This window comes from Coregonus clupeaformis, chromosome 1, assembly GCF_020615455.1.
Source record: "Coregonus clupeaformis isolate EN_2021a chromosome 1, ASM2061545v1, whole genome shotgun sequence".
NCBI classification, from domain to species: domain Eukaryota; kingdom Metazoa; phylum Chordata; class Actinopteri; order Salmoniformes; family Salmonidae; genus Coregonus; species Coregonus clupeaformis.
In genome coordinates this window covers 81482405-81496383 of record NC_059192.1, presented here as the reverse complement: position 1 = coordinate 81496383, position 13979 = coordinate 81482405, and the positions used below count along the sequence as shown (strand labels likewise).

Here is a 13979-nt window from a genome sequence, read left to right as displayed (position 1 = left end):
TAGTGAGTTATATGATGTTGGCTAAATTATATGATTAAATAGATAAATATTTTTTTTAAATACATATATTTTTAGAATAGAAAGTTGAATTGTCATGATTCAGATGCAGTACCGAGTCATGCTATATGGATAATGTTGATGCATGCAAAATGTAATATGTTGTCCAACCTTCTTAGTCTCCTCTTTGATAGCAGTGGTCACAGACTTCTCAAGGTCTTTCCTTGACTCCTCGGCCCGTTGGTTGATGAGTTTGGCCTTGCTCTTGGCATCCTCCAGCTTGCTCTCGATGGCAGCGATCTGATCTGGGGTTAGCTTAGAACGGTTCTCATCCAGGAACTTCTTGGTGCTGCTGATGACCTCATTCAAGGCACTGCCGTTGGTCAGGACGTCTTTCTGCAAGGCCTGGACATTTAATTTTTAACACACAGAGACACAGACGCAGACACAGGCACAGAAAGCATGATAACAGAAATATTAGGTGATAAATTAGTGAACCCATCAAAAAAGATTCAGTATAATAGCAATACATGTGTAATACAATGTGCATAATTGTGTATGCGATAAATGTGTAGCAATGACATCATACTTAAAATAAAAGAATATAGCCATACATTCTATAGCTCAGATGCAATTGATTTATTAGATAACCAACATTTCGTAAGCAAGCTACTGTACTGTACCTGATGCTCTTTCTGCACCTGCTGCAGGTCTTCCACACTCTCTACACTCTTGGCCTGCTGCTGATGGCCTATCAGACGGTTCTCTGTATTGGTCAGGTTGTCACACAGCTCCTGCAGCTTGTCTGAGAACTCCTTCTGTTTGTCCACCAAGCACTGCACACACCAGAGAGCAATGTTACAATGTTACAATGTTATAATGTTACACTCCTCCCAGTAGCATACACTACATAGTATGCATTAATCATACTGGACGTTCATAGACAGTCAACCCCCGATGACAATGGTCTGAGTATGCTGTAAACATGCTGACATGGTAAAGAATGAGGACGGGTTCAGTAGAGATCAATAGGACATTTGTTCACAAGTGTGTTAGTGCTGAAGTTGGTGGGGGAAAACGTTCCCACACTGAAGATGCCTTTGGAGTTTGTCCTCTGGAGTTTAGAGTTTAAAGGTGTCTTGAATCCTGTGAAACGTGAACACGACCAGGAGAAATGTTAGGGTTTGGCAGTGGTCAAGCAATGGTCTTTGTGGTGTTAAAAGAAACATGCAATAGACTAATTTCTCATTAAAACACATTCAAAATAATATAATTATCAATCTGACTTAATGCATTCTAGTGACATTATTATTTTATATATATTCTAAAATATATATCATGACCATAATTAGTTTATGTAGCCATAAAATACACACACAGCCACACTTCACTTCAACCAATACATTTCATAGTTTTCTCAACAAACTGAAATCGACTCTTTCCAAGGTGCAATGGCCCTAAGCCCAGTCATTTGGGTCCAAACCTTCTGTTGACTCTCGTTCTCTCTGATCTCCAGGTGGAGTTCCAGGGTGCGTCTCTGATTGGCCACCCTCTCCATCTGTTCCTTAAATGACCTCTGGGTGGCGCTGAGAGACTTGAGGAGGTGCCTGCTCTGGGCCGGTCTCAGGAATTGGGCATGCTCTGAGATAAAGTACTGGATGTCAAACGCAGTGTCCTCCAGATGCCTCTTGGTTCCTGACACGTTAGTCTCCATGTCCTAGAAACACAGACCGAGGTCATGGAAGGGGGCTGAACGAATCAACACAACTCACTGGATGTATAAATGTAAACCATAATATATTGTGTTATTGGTTAATTCTAGGGAAAAACAGTATCAACTTTTATTTATTTTAGTTTCATATAACCTTAAAATATTATGTATTTTATTCATATATACTTAAAATACACCACTGTAGGTGAATAAGGAACATAAGAAGAATAAGTTATGAAAATATACCTTATTCTTCTGGATCATTTCTTTCACTGTGTCCACGTCATATGTGTTCAGGATGCCGAGGTTGCAGGTAATCTCAGAGTTGTCATGAATACAGCCTGATAGTTGATCAAGGGTACTGAGGAGCTCCTGGTATGTTGACTCCAAATGGACCTGAAAAACACAGTACATACAATGACGATTCATTGAATTTACTTTGTATTTACTGCAGTTTAGTAACATAATTTCCTAGATCACAACAATGAGAAACAAACACTGACCTTTCCTTTATCAATAGCCTGCGTTAGAACATAATTCCTTTCTGCAGACATTTGGCAAACGTCTGCAAAAGCTGGCTGCAACTCTCGAAAGGCTGAAGCCAGATCTTGGTGGATATACGTGGGAATGAGTTCATTGGCAGACTTTAACAGCTGCTTGGCTATGTCCAGATCTCTGGTTAGAAAGCTAGCCAGTGTAGACAGATGTGTTTCCAACAACTAAAAACAGAAGTGGGTGAATGTTGAGACAGATGCTCATGCAAGGAGGGGACACTCAGAAACAGAAATAGTGAGAAAAATGTAAGTGGCTAGAAAGTACTCAAGGTGCCACATTCTTTCAGGGATGCATAGTTATTATAATGTATTCAAGCATATGTGCATTTAAGTATATGTGATACAAACCTGAGATTCCTCCAGCTGACTGTGTAACTCCTCCATGTTGTTACTCAGAGAGCCCTGCGGGGATGACAGGTCGTTCCTGATTTCCACTAGAACATCTGCATGATCCTGAAGTCTGCCAACACACTCCAGATAATCCTGGGTGGAGTACTGTTGCTGAAAATACATAAAATACAATATATATATGAATAATTTAAAAATAAATACATATGTCATAGAAATTAGGAATAGTTATTTTTATAGGCATTTATATGAGTTTCGAACATAAAACTTACCCTGACTTTAGATTGAACTGCTTCAGCATTGCCTGTGTCTGAAATGGTTTCAACCTCAGTAGATTGATATAGGTCAAGACCTTCCATGGGATCTGCCACGGCACCTTCAGCCTCATCAGACGAGCCCTCCTCCTGGATGATCTCCAGGTTGTGTGGCCTGTCCTCGTCAGGAGCACCCCCCAGAATACTGCTCAAGGCTCCTATTACATCTCTGAGCATGGCAGGGTCTTGGCTTGAGGATACACTTTGAAGAACCTGCAGAAGCTGAGACTGAATCTGGGTCATATCAGATGGAGGTGTTTCTTCATGGGGTGGTTTCCCTCCCTCCAGACTAGTTTTACCTGAACGGAGAGCCTCCTGCTTCAACAGATCCCTGAGGAGATCTGGGCTACTACTTTTCATAAGCCCAGAAGCTGCATCTGTCTCATCACCAAAATCACCAGAACCTCTTCCATGGGACTGTGGATTGTCCTGTATCAGGTTGATGATGCCCTCCACTGCTTGGGTCTCAGCCTTTTGCAATTCATCGACATCTTCCCCCTGCACTCTCATTCTCACCAGCTCACCTAAACCGGACCTTAGAGCACTATAGATGGCCGACGCAGGTGGAGGGACACTATCATGTGTCATGGAGTCTGGTTGAACATCAACAGTCATCAGATCTGTATGATTCTCATCAGCAATGCATTGATTTTGCCTATTTCCATCCTGTGTAAGATCTGATCCTAGGCCAGGCTCTTTACACTTTACCGGATGCTCTGAGGTAATTTCTGATGTTGAGGATGTATTGGAGGAAGAGTCTGGTTGAACATTAGCAGCCATCAGCTGGGGATGATTCTCAACAGCACCCCATTCATCTTGTTTAATATCTGATCTCATACCTGGCTCTGTTGCCTTTAATGGATGCACTGGGGTCATTTCTGATGCTGATGACGAACTTGTATCGGGCAACTTATCAGACACACCTGAATTACGTTTGTCAGTACCTGTCTGTCCTGTCTGTGATGTCTTGGACAAAGTGGGTGAATCAGCTTGATCAGTAATCTGTGAGAGACTACCATCAGATGAATCTTCTTGTCTCCCTGAGGATGGCTTACTGTCACCACCTCTGCTTGATTCAACCCTGTCATTAGCTTTAGCTTTAACATTAGTGTTTGAATTTGACAGATGTTTATCAGTCAGTGTCAGATCAGGGGTAATTCTGCTAGATATCACTTTGGTGGAAGCAGTTTTTAACTGCTCTTGATCACCTATATCATAGCTGTCATTATTGTCACAGCGTGTTTCTATGCTCAGTACACTGGATACAATAGCTAAATCAGAGGAGTTAGTCAACTGCACTGGAGTCTTTTTTTGACCTGTGGGCTTACTCTGACTGTACCTGTTTTGAGAGGATGTGGGCTCGATATCTCCACCAATATCCCTGTCTGACTTCACTAGTGGTTGCTGAGGTGGCACAGTGTGAAACGATGAAACTCCATCACTGTTTATTACCATTTTATCCACATTGACACCCACGACGCCGGACATTGTGCTTGTTACATCACTAGACAAATCTCTCAGTGATGAGCTATATATTCTCTGGTCTGACTCCTTGACTAGCTGGCTGGCTGGCGGCTGAACAGCGTTCAACACATTCTCCATTTTCCTTTCATCAGACAACAGATCACAATGTGATGAGCAGGACACGCCCGAGTCACTCTGTACAGGACTGACAGTCTGGTTCCCCACTATCTCACGGTATCCTGCTCCCAGCTGCCCATCACCCAGAGTGAAGCCGACTGCCTCACAGGACAGATCTGTGTCTCTCCTCAGAGAACTGTTACCATCTTCCTCTGTCTGTCTCACCTCTTTAGCCTGGGCCTGTCCACCATCGCTCAAACTGAGAGAGTTTGATCTGTTTGACAACATGTCATTTTGGATGGAATTTCTAGACCCAGGGACTATGTCTGACAGTGGACTGGTGGGGGCCTGTGAGGCACCAGCTTCCCTTAATGAAGATGATGTGTCAGGTTGATGGATGACACGTTCCCCTGTTACCCGATCTGACAGAATAGGTGATATGATCTGTCTACATACAGGCCCATGACTAATGGTGAACGAAGGTAGTAAGGACTTCTGGGAATCGCAGTTCTGTTCTCTTTTTCCTTCTGCATCCAAATCTTCCCCTGCATGTCTATTCCTATTCTCTTGACCTTCTTCTCCATTGACGTCCTCATCAGGGGAATCAAGGACCAAAACCGCCACCTTTTTGTCTGTTTGACGTTGACGTATATTCTCAGCCTTGTTGTTGTCTATGAGGCCCAGACTCTGTGAATAAGAAATGCTGTGCGTGCAGTTTCTATTAGGGTCGATGATTGTGTTGTGTACTGGGTCTGAGTGAAGGATCTTTTGAGCCAAATCATCATCAATCAACCCTGACTCCAGTGCTTCATTTACACTAATAGTGCATCCAGACTTGGAGTCATATACACCACCCAACAGGCTCTGCTGTTCCATGATCTGCAGGGCTATCTGGGAGGATATGGAGCCTTTAGACACAGCTTCTTTCAGGGTTGCCACTGTGCTTCTCTCATCCCCTAAAACCTCTCCCTTGTGGAGCTGCAATGCTAGCACCTCTAACACAGTCTCCTCATCCACAAGGCCCTTATCAAGAGCTGCATCAAGGTCATAGCGTTTCCCAGAGATGATGTCCAAAATACCACCCTCCTCTAGTTGGGCTCTGAGAAGGTGGATCGCAAAGCCTCTCTCATCTTCATTGTCCCATGCTTCTTCTTCAGTGCATGGAAACTCTGTGGTCATGTCAAGGGTGTCTGCCAATAAAGTGGACAATGGAGATGATTCAGATTTGGTGTTGTTGTCTGTCTCACAGCCAGGTGTAACTGGATATTTGGGACGTTGTGGGGAATCCTTTGCTCCCGAGGGCAAGCTCAGGCTTGTGTCTTTCACTGAGCACAAAGTAGAGGTTTTTAATATGGTTTGTGTGGCTGAACCTCCATTGAAATTCCCTTTAGGTTGATTATCTGAAGCAACATCTGTTTCTGAATCAATTTTAAATGGTGTTGGGCATGTACTCATTGTGTTTTTTTGACAGATTCTGTCAGGCAAAACACCCATTTCAGACGCATGCTGCCTGGTATTCTTTTCAGAGTCAATAGATATGGAAGATTCGTCTGTGAAACTGTGCGCTTCCTCTCTTTTGGAATTTTCTGCTGGCATCCTTTTGGAATCCTGCACAGCTGAGGGGAAACTTGTGTCTGTGTCATTCACCGAGCACAATCTTTGGTGAGTTGACCTTTCCAAAAGGATTTGTGTGGCTGACCCTTCATTGAAAGTGAAAGTCTCTTTTGGTTGATTATCTGAAGCTGAGGTTTTTAAATTAAATGCAAATGGTTCTGAGCTTGTGTTGTTAGTGTTCTTTTGATAGATACTATCACACAAAACACTTCTTTCAGAATCAGACTGTCTGGTATAATTTTCAGAGCTAGACGATTTATCTGTAAAACCTTGTACTAGCACCCTTTTGGAGTCCTGTACACATGAGGGCAAGCTAATATCTGTGTCATTTACAGAGCATGATCTAGGAGGAGTTCCGCTTTTCAAAATGGTTTGTGTGGCTGAACCTCCATTGAAAGTCTCTTTTGGTTTATCTGAAGATATATGTGAGGTTTCTACATCAATTTCAAAGGGTACTAGACTTGTGTTGTTTGTCCTCTTCTTCTTCTTTTTCTTCTTCTTTGAAACGCTTGCTTCAGAATCAGGCTGTCTGATAGTCGTTTCAGAATCAACTGAGCAGGATCTAGGAGTTGAGCTTCCCAAAATGGTTTGTGTGGCTGAACCTCCATTGGCTGTCTCTTTTGGTTGATTATCTGAAGCTATTTCAGGGGTTTCTAAATTAATTTCAATTAGTGCTAGGCTTGTACTGTTAGAGCTAATCTCTACAGATGCTTCCACTGTGAGGCCTTGTGCCACCGCCCTTTTGGAATCCTTGGCACCTGATGACAGGCTCATGTCTGTGTCATTCACTAAGCACAATCTAGGACGAGCTGAGTTTTCCAATATAGTTTGTGTGGCTGAAACTCCATTGACAGTCTCTTGTGGTTGATGATCTGAAGCTATTTCTGAAGTTTCTACATCAATTTCAAACGACGATGGGCTTGTGCCGTGTCTGTTCTGTTGATAAATGCTATTAGACAAAACATTGGCTTTAGAATCATATTGTCTGGCATTCATTTCAGAATGAACAGCTACATATGCTTCCTCTTTGACACATTGTGCTAGCAAGCTCATGTCTTTGCCAATCACTGAGCATGATTTAGTAGGGGTTGAGCTTTCCAACATGGCTTGTGTGGCTGATTCTCCTTTTGGTTGATTATATAAAGCTATATCTGAGGTTTCTAAACCAATTTCAACGGGTGATGGGCTTGCATTCTTTTGATAAATTCCATAAGACAAAACACTTGTATCAGAATCATGCTGTCTGGTATTCTTATCTGAGCCAGATAACTCCTCTGTGAAATCTTGTGCTAGCATCTTTTTGCCAACCTGTACACCTGAGGGCAAGCTCATGCCTGTGACATTCACCGAGCACGGTTTGGGAGGAGTTTGTGTGGCTGAAATTCCATTGAAAGTCTCTTTTGGTTGATTATCTGAGTTTCCTACATCAATTCCAATGGGATTTATACTGATTGTGTTCTTTTGATAGATGCTTATTTCAGATTCCGGCTGTGTGGTATTGTTTACACAGTCAATAGCTGAAGCAGACTCCTCTGTTCCATCTTGTGCTAGCACCTTTACCACATTATTATTGTCAGATTTATTCAAATTTGACTTATCCTCCCTGAAGAAATCGGAAGCATGATGATCTTTCATTGTTTCATCTGTTTCCTCGGTAATGTGCAAATATCCAAAATCCTCAGTATTGCTTTCAAAGGACATCACTGAATCTTCAGAAATATCTTCTTTCAAAGAAATATACCCAAAAGTGGCCTTACCAAGTGCAGTGTTTTGTAGCTGGTTTTCAGATGTCTCTACTGAAATGCCAACTAAAAGTTCAGCCATTTTAGTCAACTGTCCATCGAATATTAAAAGCCTTTGTCCTGATTTAGGATCCATGTAACTATTCATCATGAGGTATGAGATGAATAACTGTTTTGCCTCGATGGGAGATGGGGTATTTATGTTCTCATCATCAATCTCATTATCATCTGTAGGGCGATGGGATCCTCCAATCTGAAGCTCCCTCAACATCAGCCAGCTAGAAAATCTCTCATTAAGCTCATCAACATCAGGAAAAACATCTGGTATTTCAATGGTTTTCAACACCTCTGCTGTATGTGTGTCAATGAAACCATTTTGAGTAGCAGAGTTAATATCCACTACTTCCGAGTTTTCTGGTATGTAAAGGGCAGCTATATTCTGTCTATTGCTGAGCAGTTTGAATGCCAGCTGATTGGTGATGATTTCATGCTGCAGAGAGGTGGACACGGTCAAGATTTCACCAGAGTGAGGCCATAATAGTCCCATGAACCCCTTCTGTTTCTCCAGCACCAAGAGTGCACCACTAGAGCTCATCAAATCACACTGAACAGCCTCATCCACTGTTAGCCTTTTGCCATTCCGAGGGTTCACTATGCCTCCATTTTGGGCCTGTTGGCTCAGTATCCCAGTGGCAGTGCCTTGATCAATCAAGCCTTCAGACAGGGCTTCCTCTACAGTGAGCTTACGGCCTGTTTTGGGGTCGACGATACCGCCTGCAAACAGCTGAGCCCCCAGCAACCTCAACGTGGTCTGTCTGTCAATCAACCCCTCATGAACTGCCCTAAGTACACTAATCTCCCTCCCAGATGTCAACTCTATGCTTCCATAGTGGCTTTTCTTCACCAGCAGCAGTCGCAGACCAGTCTCCTCATCAGCCACGCTCCTCTGCACCAGCTGGGTGAGCGAGACCTTCTCTGCCGTGCTGGGGTTGATCAGGTCCTTCCATGTGTCCTGTCTTTCCAAGAGCTTGACGTACAAAGGGGCAGGGATCAGGCCAAACTGAAAGGCCCTCTCCAGGGTCAGTACATCGCCCGTGTAGGACACCCTCAACCCACCTGTAGCCAGCTGAATCTCTATAACCTTCATGGCCAGGCGCTCAGAGATGGCCCCCTCTCTAACCGCTGCTATCACAGGGAGAGGTTCTGAGGAGAACAGCGGGCTCAGGATGCACTGGTTGGCTTCGTTGAGCTCTCTGAGCTGCTTCCAGGTGGGCTCGTCAATGAGGTTGTGATGGAAAGCATCGTCCAGCTCCAGACACATCCTGAACTGAGGCAGAACGAGGCCAGAGGTGATGAGCTGAGCCTCCAGGAGACAGAGCCCAGTGGTATGGTCGATCAGGCCGATCTGAACAGACCTAAACACAGAGTAGACCTCTGCACTTCCCACTTTGAGAACCCCCTCAATGGTTTGAAACTCCTGTGGAAAAGTAAATTAAGCATAATGAGTAGACATATTCTCCATCAAATTGTAAAATCCAAAATGTTATGATACAAATAATATAGTTGATTTATTATTGACAAATTGTCATAACTCATACTGTATTCTAAAGCAAGGTGAAACATGTACTCACCCCTCAGACAAGCATGTGAATGTTAACAGTTCATACGCAACAGTGCAAGGCTGTGTCAATGTGATTCAACAGTAAGAAGAAGTAGACACACTAAAGGCTGGCATGCATCTGGGAACAGAATATTCAGTATCTTGCAAAACAAGAGAGCAAGTTAGACACGACACAACAAGGCTGTTATGTTTGGTTGTTGGTGACCACCTGTAAGAATGAAAAGGAGATCACCAAAGCTTGGTTTCAATGATGGCTGTGAAAAGTCAGAATGAGGCTGGGTGACGTGAAACACTCATGCTCCTAGACATAGAAGCATGTTTACAGCATACTCAGTTTCATTGGGTTTTGAAGAAAAACCTACTTTCCCTTCTCTTGAGAAACCTACTTTCCCTCACAAGTCAATACAGTGTTTTTAAGATGACAATGAATGTGGCACAAGAGAAAACCTATCACACCATGCTAGAGACCATATAGGAAAAAGGGTTAGTCATGCAGTTGAACAGTAGATGGCACTTGTGCATAACTTCTCACACCACACTGTAAACTCCCATCCAGTGGTTCAGAGATGAAGTCCAGTATCTAACCTGCTCGGTAGATGGCGTCTGATCAGAAAACTGCTGGGAGAGATCACTGAAGGCCTGGTGGAGGGATTTCAGCTGCTCCTTGGCTTCCTGCTTCTCCTCCTCAGTCATCCTGCAAATCAGGACATCAGAGGCATTTTAGTTCTCTTATCATAATCATATCATTAAATAACTTAAGGCATACAAAATATTATTTAAATTATTTACAGTGCAGAGAGGCATGAACAAAAGTCAGCCTTAAAAACCTCACTAATATATGTAATGATAATTCAACTCACTTGTCACTGTGTTTACTTAGCATCAGCTGTGTAGTCCTCAGTGCTTCTGCAATTTGCTCTTTCTTTGTTACCATTTCTTCCATTGAAACCTGAAATAACAATGTATATATATCTTACTGATGTTTACTCTTATCACATGATATGCCACTTTGTAGCATAATATTTGTCACAATAATATATACTGACTTTTCACAAAAGGTATCGGAGTTGGGTTTGTGCTGTATATTAAACTCAGATATCCAGTTCCTGATTTTCATTCATTTGATTTGCACAGAAATGTTTATTTGATTTGTTTTTATTTTCTTATCATATAGTTATCACTTAAAATAACTAGTGCCAGGAGTTTTTCCTGACTACGTGAACCTGACCAGGGGAAACTAGGTCATAGCAAGTCAGACTGGGGCGCAGACTTTTTCATCGCCCTGATCATAAAAATATAATTTTCTAAGAGAAACTGTCCATCCACAATGTAATGCTTTTCAACGTAAAGCCCATGTAATAATTGTATGCAGAAAAAGTACTTTTCATTTTAATCCATATAAAAAGTGTTAATGGTGCAAAATGTTCAAGCCTTGCATATTAAATACAATAACATTTTCAAGGAGTAGGGGGTGTTTATAATGAAGTTATATTGAAATACTAGAATGCTTATGTAACTGTGTCATCTTTGGTTCTATCGTGAGTTATGGGTATAATTACAAAAGCCCTGAGGGTGAGGACTGAGGAGTCACCAGGATGACAGAGACCATGGGCTAATGATTCAAACTTGGGGCAAATAATTTTCTGCTCATAGTCAGATGTCAGGGATTTACCCAAATTTATATCACATATTTGTAATAGGGTAAAGAAATAATTAGAGAGTATTAAAAGCATTGTCTTTATTAGAACTATGCACATACAGTAGCAGTGAAAGGTTGAGCGACTTTTTGCTTTTTATTGCATATTCTTGAAATTGAGCACGACCATCAGTATATAAAATGCTATTTTTGCATGACAGGTTATACACACATAATTGTGGGCATAATGATATACTGTATACAACGACAATATGCGTACAACAAATATACAGGAAATGAAACCGTAAAATAACAGTAAATGCATGTTTGCACACAGTATTTACCTGGGGCTTACTAGAGGCCTCTGTGCTGGCTTTACCATCTTTGCTCTGGCCAGGTTTCACACTGGACATCCAACCCAATAGCTTGCTAACTTTATCACCATGCTCTTTCTTCTCCTCATCAACACATCTCTAGGATTTGAGGAAATAATTTTAAAAAGACTGTTAGGATCAGAGTTTTGAAATAAGGAAATGGGGTTATGCAGACATTCAACAACAGATAAACCTCTAGGGAGACCCCCAGCCATATTTCAGACCTCTATTTGTTTAAGTTTACAACACAGTTTAAGCTTACAACACACAAATCAGTGTTTGATTCATGAAGTTTATTGCCATGTGGATCATGATGTTTATGTGTTATGACAGTTGGCGATAAAAACATGTAATTGTTTATTCATTGACTTTACACATCATGCTAAAAGCATAATTCATCCCTGATTTAATGAACTCCATATTCATAATTTAATTAACATTCATATAATTCCAAGTCAAATAAAATTAACATGTAATTAATTATTTCTTATTTTAAGTGTAGAACATTTCAGTCCAAGAACTTGATTGAGTCAGGCTTTGCATTGTCAATCAAATATTCTGTTATCCCTATTTACAAGCCATGAAGAACCAAATACTGTTCACTCAAATGTGGCGATAGGTCCATAAATATTGGAAAGACGCCTTAGCCCCAACACTAAGAACCTTTGTCGCCTCCAGTAGCCTGAGCCCAGTGTGACCGTCATAGACACCCTTTTCCAGGGCTTCCATGAATGAGATTTTCCTCTTCGTCTTTGGGCAGGTGAGGATTTTGGGGTGAGACTTCTCATCTTTCAGGAATGAGGCAGTGGCTTTGTCAACTAGGAAACTCTGAACAGCCTCATCCAGTGAGATTCTATCATGAGTCTCTGGGTTGATCAGTCCTCCAGTCAGGAGCTGGAATTCCAGGCATCGAAGGCCCACGTCTTTGGGGAACAGGTTCTCCTGAATGGCCTGAGCTACACTCAAGGTCTTTGCTGTCTGGGGATGGATGATGCCATAGTAGGCTTGCTCACACTGTTGGAGCTGGCGGGCAAACGTCTCGTCTAGGAGACCTCTACGCAGAGCCTCGGTGACTGGGGCTTTCTCCCCAGAAGCAGGGTCACAGATGCCCCCGGTGCAAGCCTGGGCCTCCAGCAGCCTCAGTGCAGTGAGTCTATTGATAAGGCTCTGCTGAAGTCCCTGGAGAATGGTCACCCTCCTCTTCTGAGTGACATCCCACAGACCAGCCACCGGGCTGTTAGCGTCCTGAACAACTACCATCCTCGAAAGGATAAGGTCTGCCAGCTCGTAGATGCTGATGAGCCCACTCTGATAGCTTACCAGTTCAGTCATTTCAAGGAACTTCAGATCTAAGGCAGTTTTGATGCAAAGCCGCCGTCCACTTTTGATATCTGTGATGATGTGTAAAGGGCTTCCGTTGACATCGACAGTGGACTTTTCCTGCCATTCACTGTCCTGCTGAGAGAGAAACAGGTAGGTCAACTTATCGATGTGGTTGCCCTTAAAGGCTTGGTATGTGGACATTTCCATACCAGAAGCACTGTTGATGACTGATACTCTGTGAGAACTGGAGAAGGAGAAACTGGAGAGATTCTTCTCACCAAAAGGCAGGAGATAGACACCACCATCTGTGTCATACAGACACGTTTTCAGCAGTTCACAGTAATAGGCCTTCTGTCCTGAATCAGGGTTGTGGAAGCCTTTGGGGTTGCTAACTGGGTCATACAGACTCTGTAGGGTAGCTTTGTTCAAGAGACTCTGATCAACAGCCACGTTAAGCTGCACCCTAACACCAATCACTGGGTGAACTAATCCTCCAGTGGCTATCTGGGCCTCAATGATCTTCTTTCCTTTGAGCCTGTCAACAATCCTTTCCTCCATGGCCTGAAATACAGACAGTGTTTTACTGCCGTGGACATAGCCAGTGGCTGCTTTTTCAGCATCCATCAGTTTGTCTTTCAGATCTAACCCGACAACTCCCTTCTCCAGAGCAGCTTGAACTGAGAGAGTTTGTCCAGTTAAAGGATCTATAACACAGCCAGTTGCAGCTTGTGCCTCCATATACTCAATAGCATATGTCTTAGCTAAAAGGCCTTTCTCTGCAGCCTCCAAGAAGGATATCTTTTTCTTGCTCGACTTCAAGTAGATTCCAGCGATAGCAGTGGGTTTGCCGATGAACTGAGCGAGTGATGCTTGGACCTCTTCTAATGTCACAAGACCAGTTTCTAACTTCTGGAAGGTTTCTCTATCCAAAAGTTTGGTTTTGATCAACTTCCTGATACTGATACTGCCTCTGAGTCCTTGGAGCTTTGGGGAAAATCGAAGGGATGTTGTCTCCCTCTGCTTCAAACTACTTTCTTTTGACATAAAGGCAGAATGAGATGCTTTGGATGACATGTCTTTGACATTATATGAGCTTGTGCTGGTGTTGCTTGTAACATTTTGACTTTTCCCTACCTGACCATCCAGAGACACTAACTTCTTTGG

General features: G+C 42.6%; 1 protein-coding gene across 1 annotated transcript in view; it reads right to left on the bottom strand.

Annotated features, from left to right (window-relative positions):
* The window catches only part of dst (dystonin), a 193936-nt gene that overhangs the window by 75498 nt on the left and 104459 nt on the right, over positions 1 to 13979 (bottom strand). The window contains 10 exon segments of the mRNA XM_045222968.1: positions 169 to 402; positions 681 to 833; positions 1481 to 1714; positions 1955 to 2104; positions 2212 to 2427; positions 2611 to 2763; positions 2883 to 9338; positions 10068 to 10176; positions 10343 to 10431; positions 11463 to 11591. Coding sequence (XP_045078903.1) covers positions 169 to 402; positions 681 to 833; positions 1481 to 1714; positions 1955 to 2104; positions 2212 to 2427; positions 2611 to 2763; positions 2883 to 9338; positions 10068 to 10176; positions 10343 to 10431; positions 11463 to 11591 — 7923 coding nt within the window.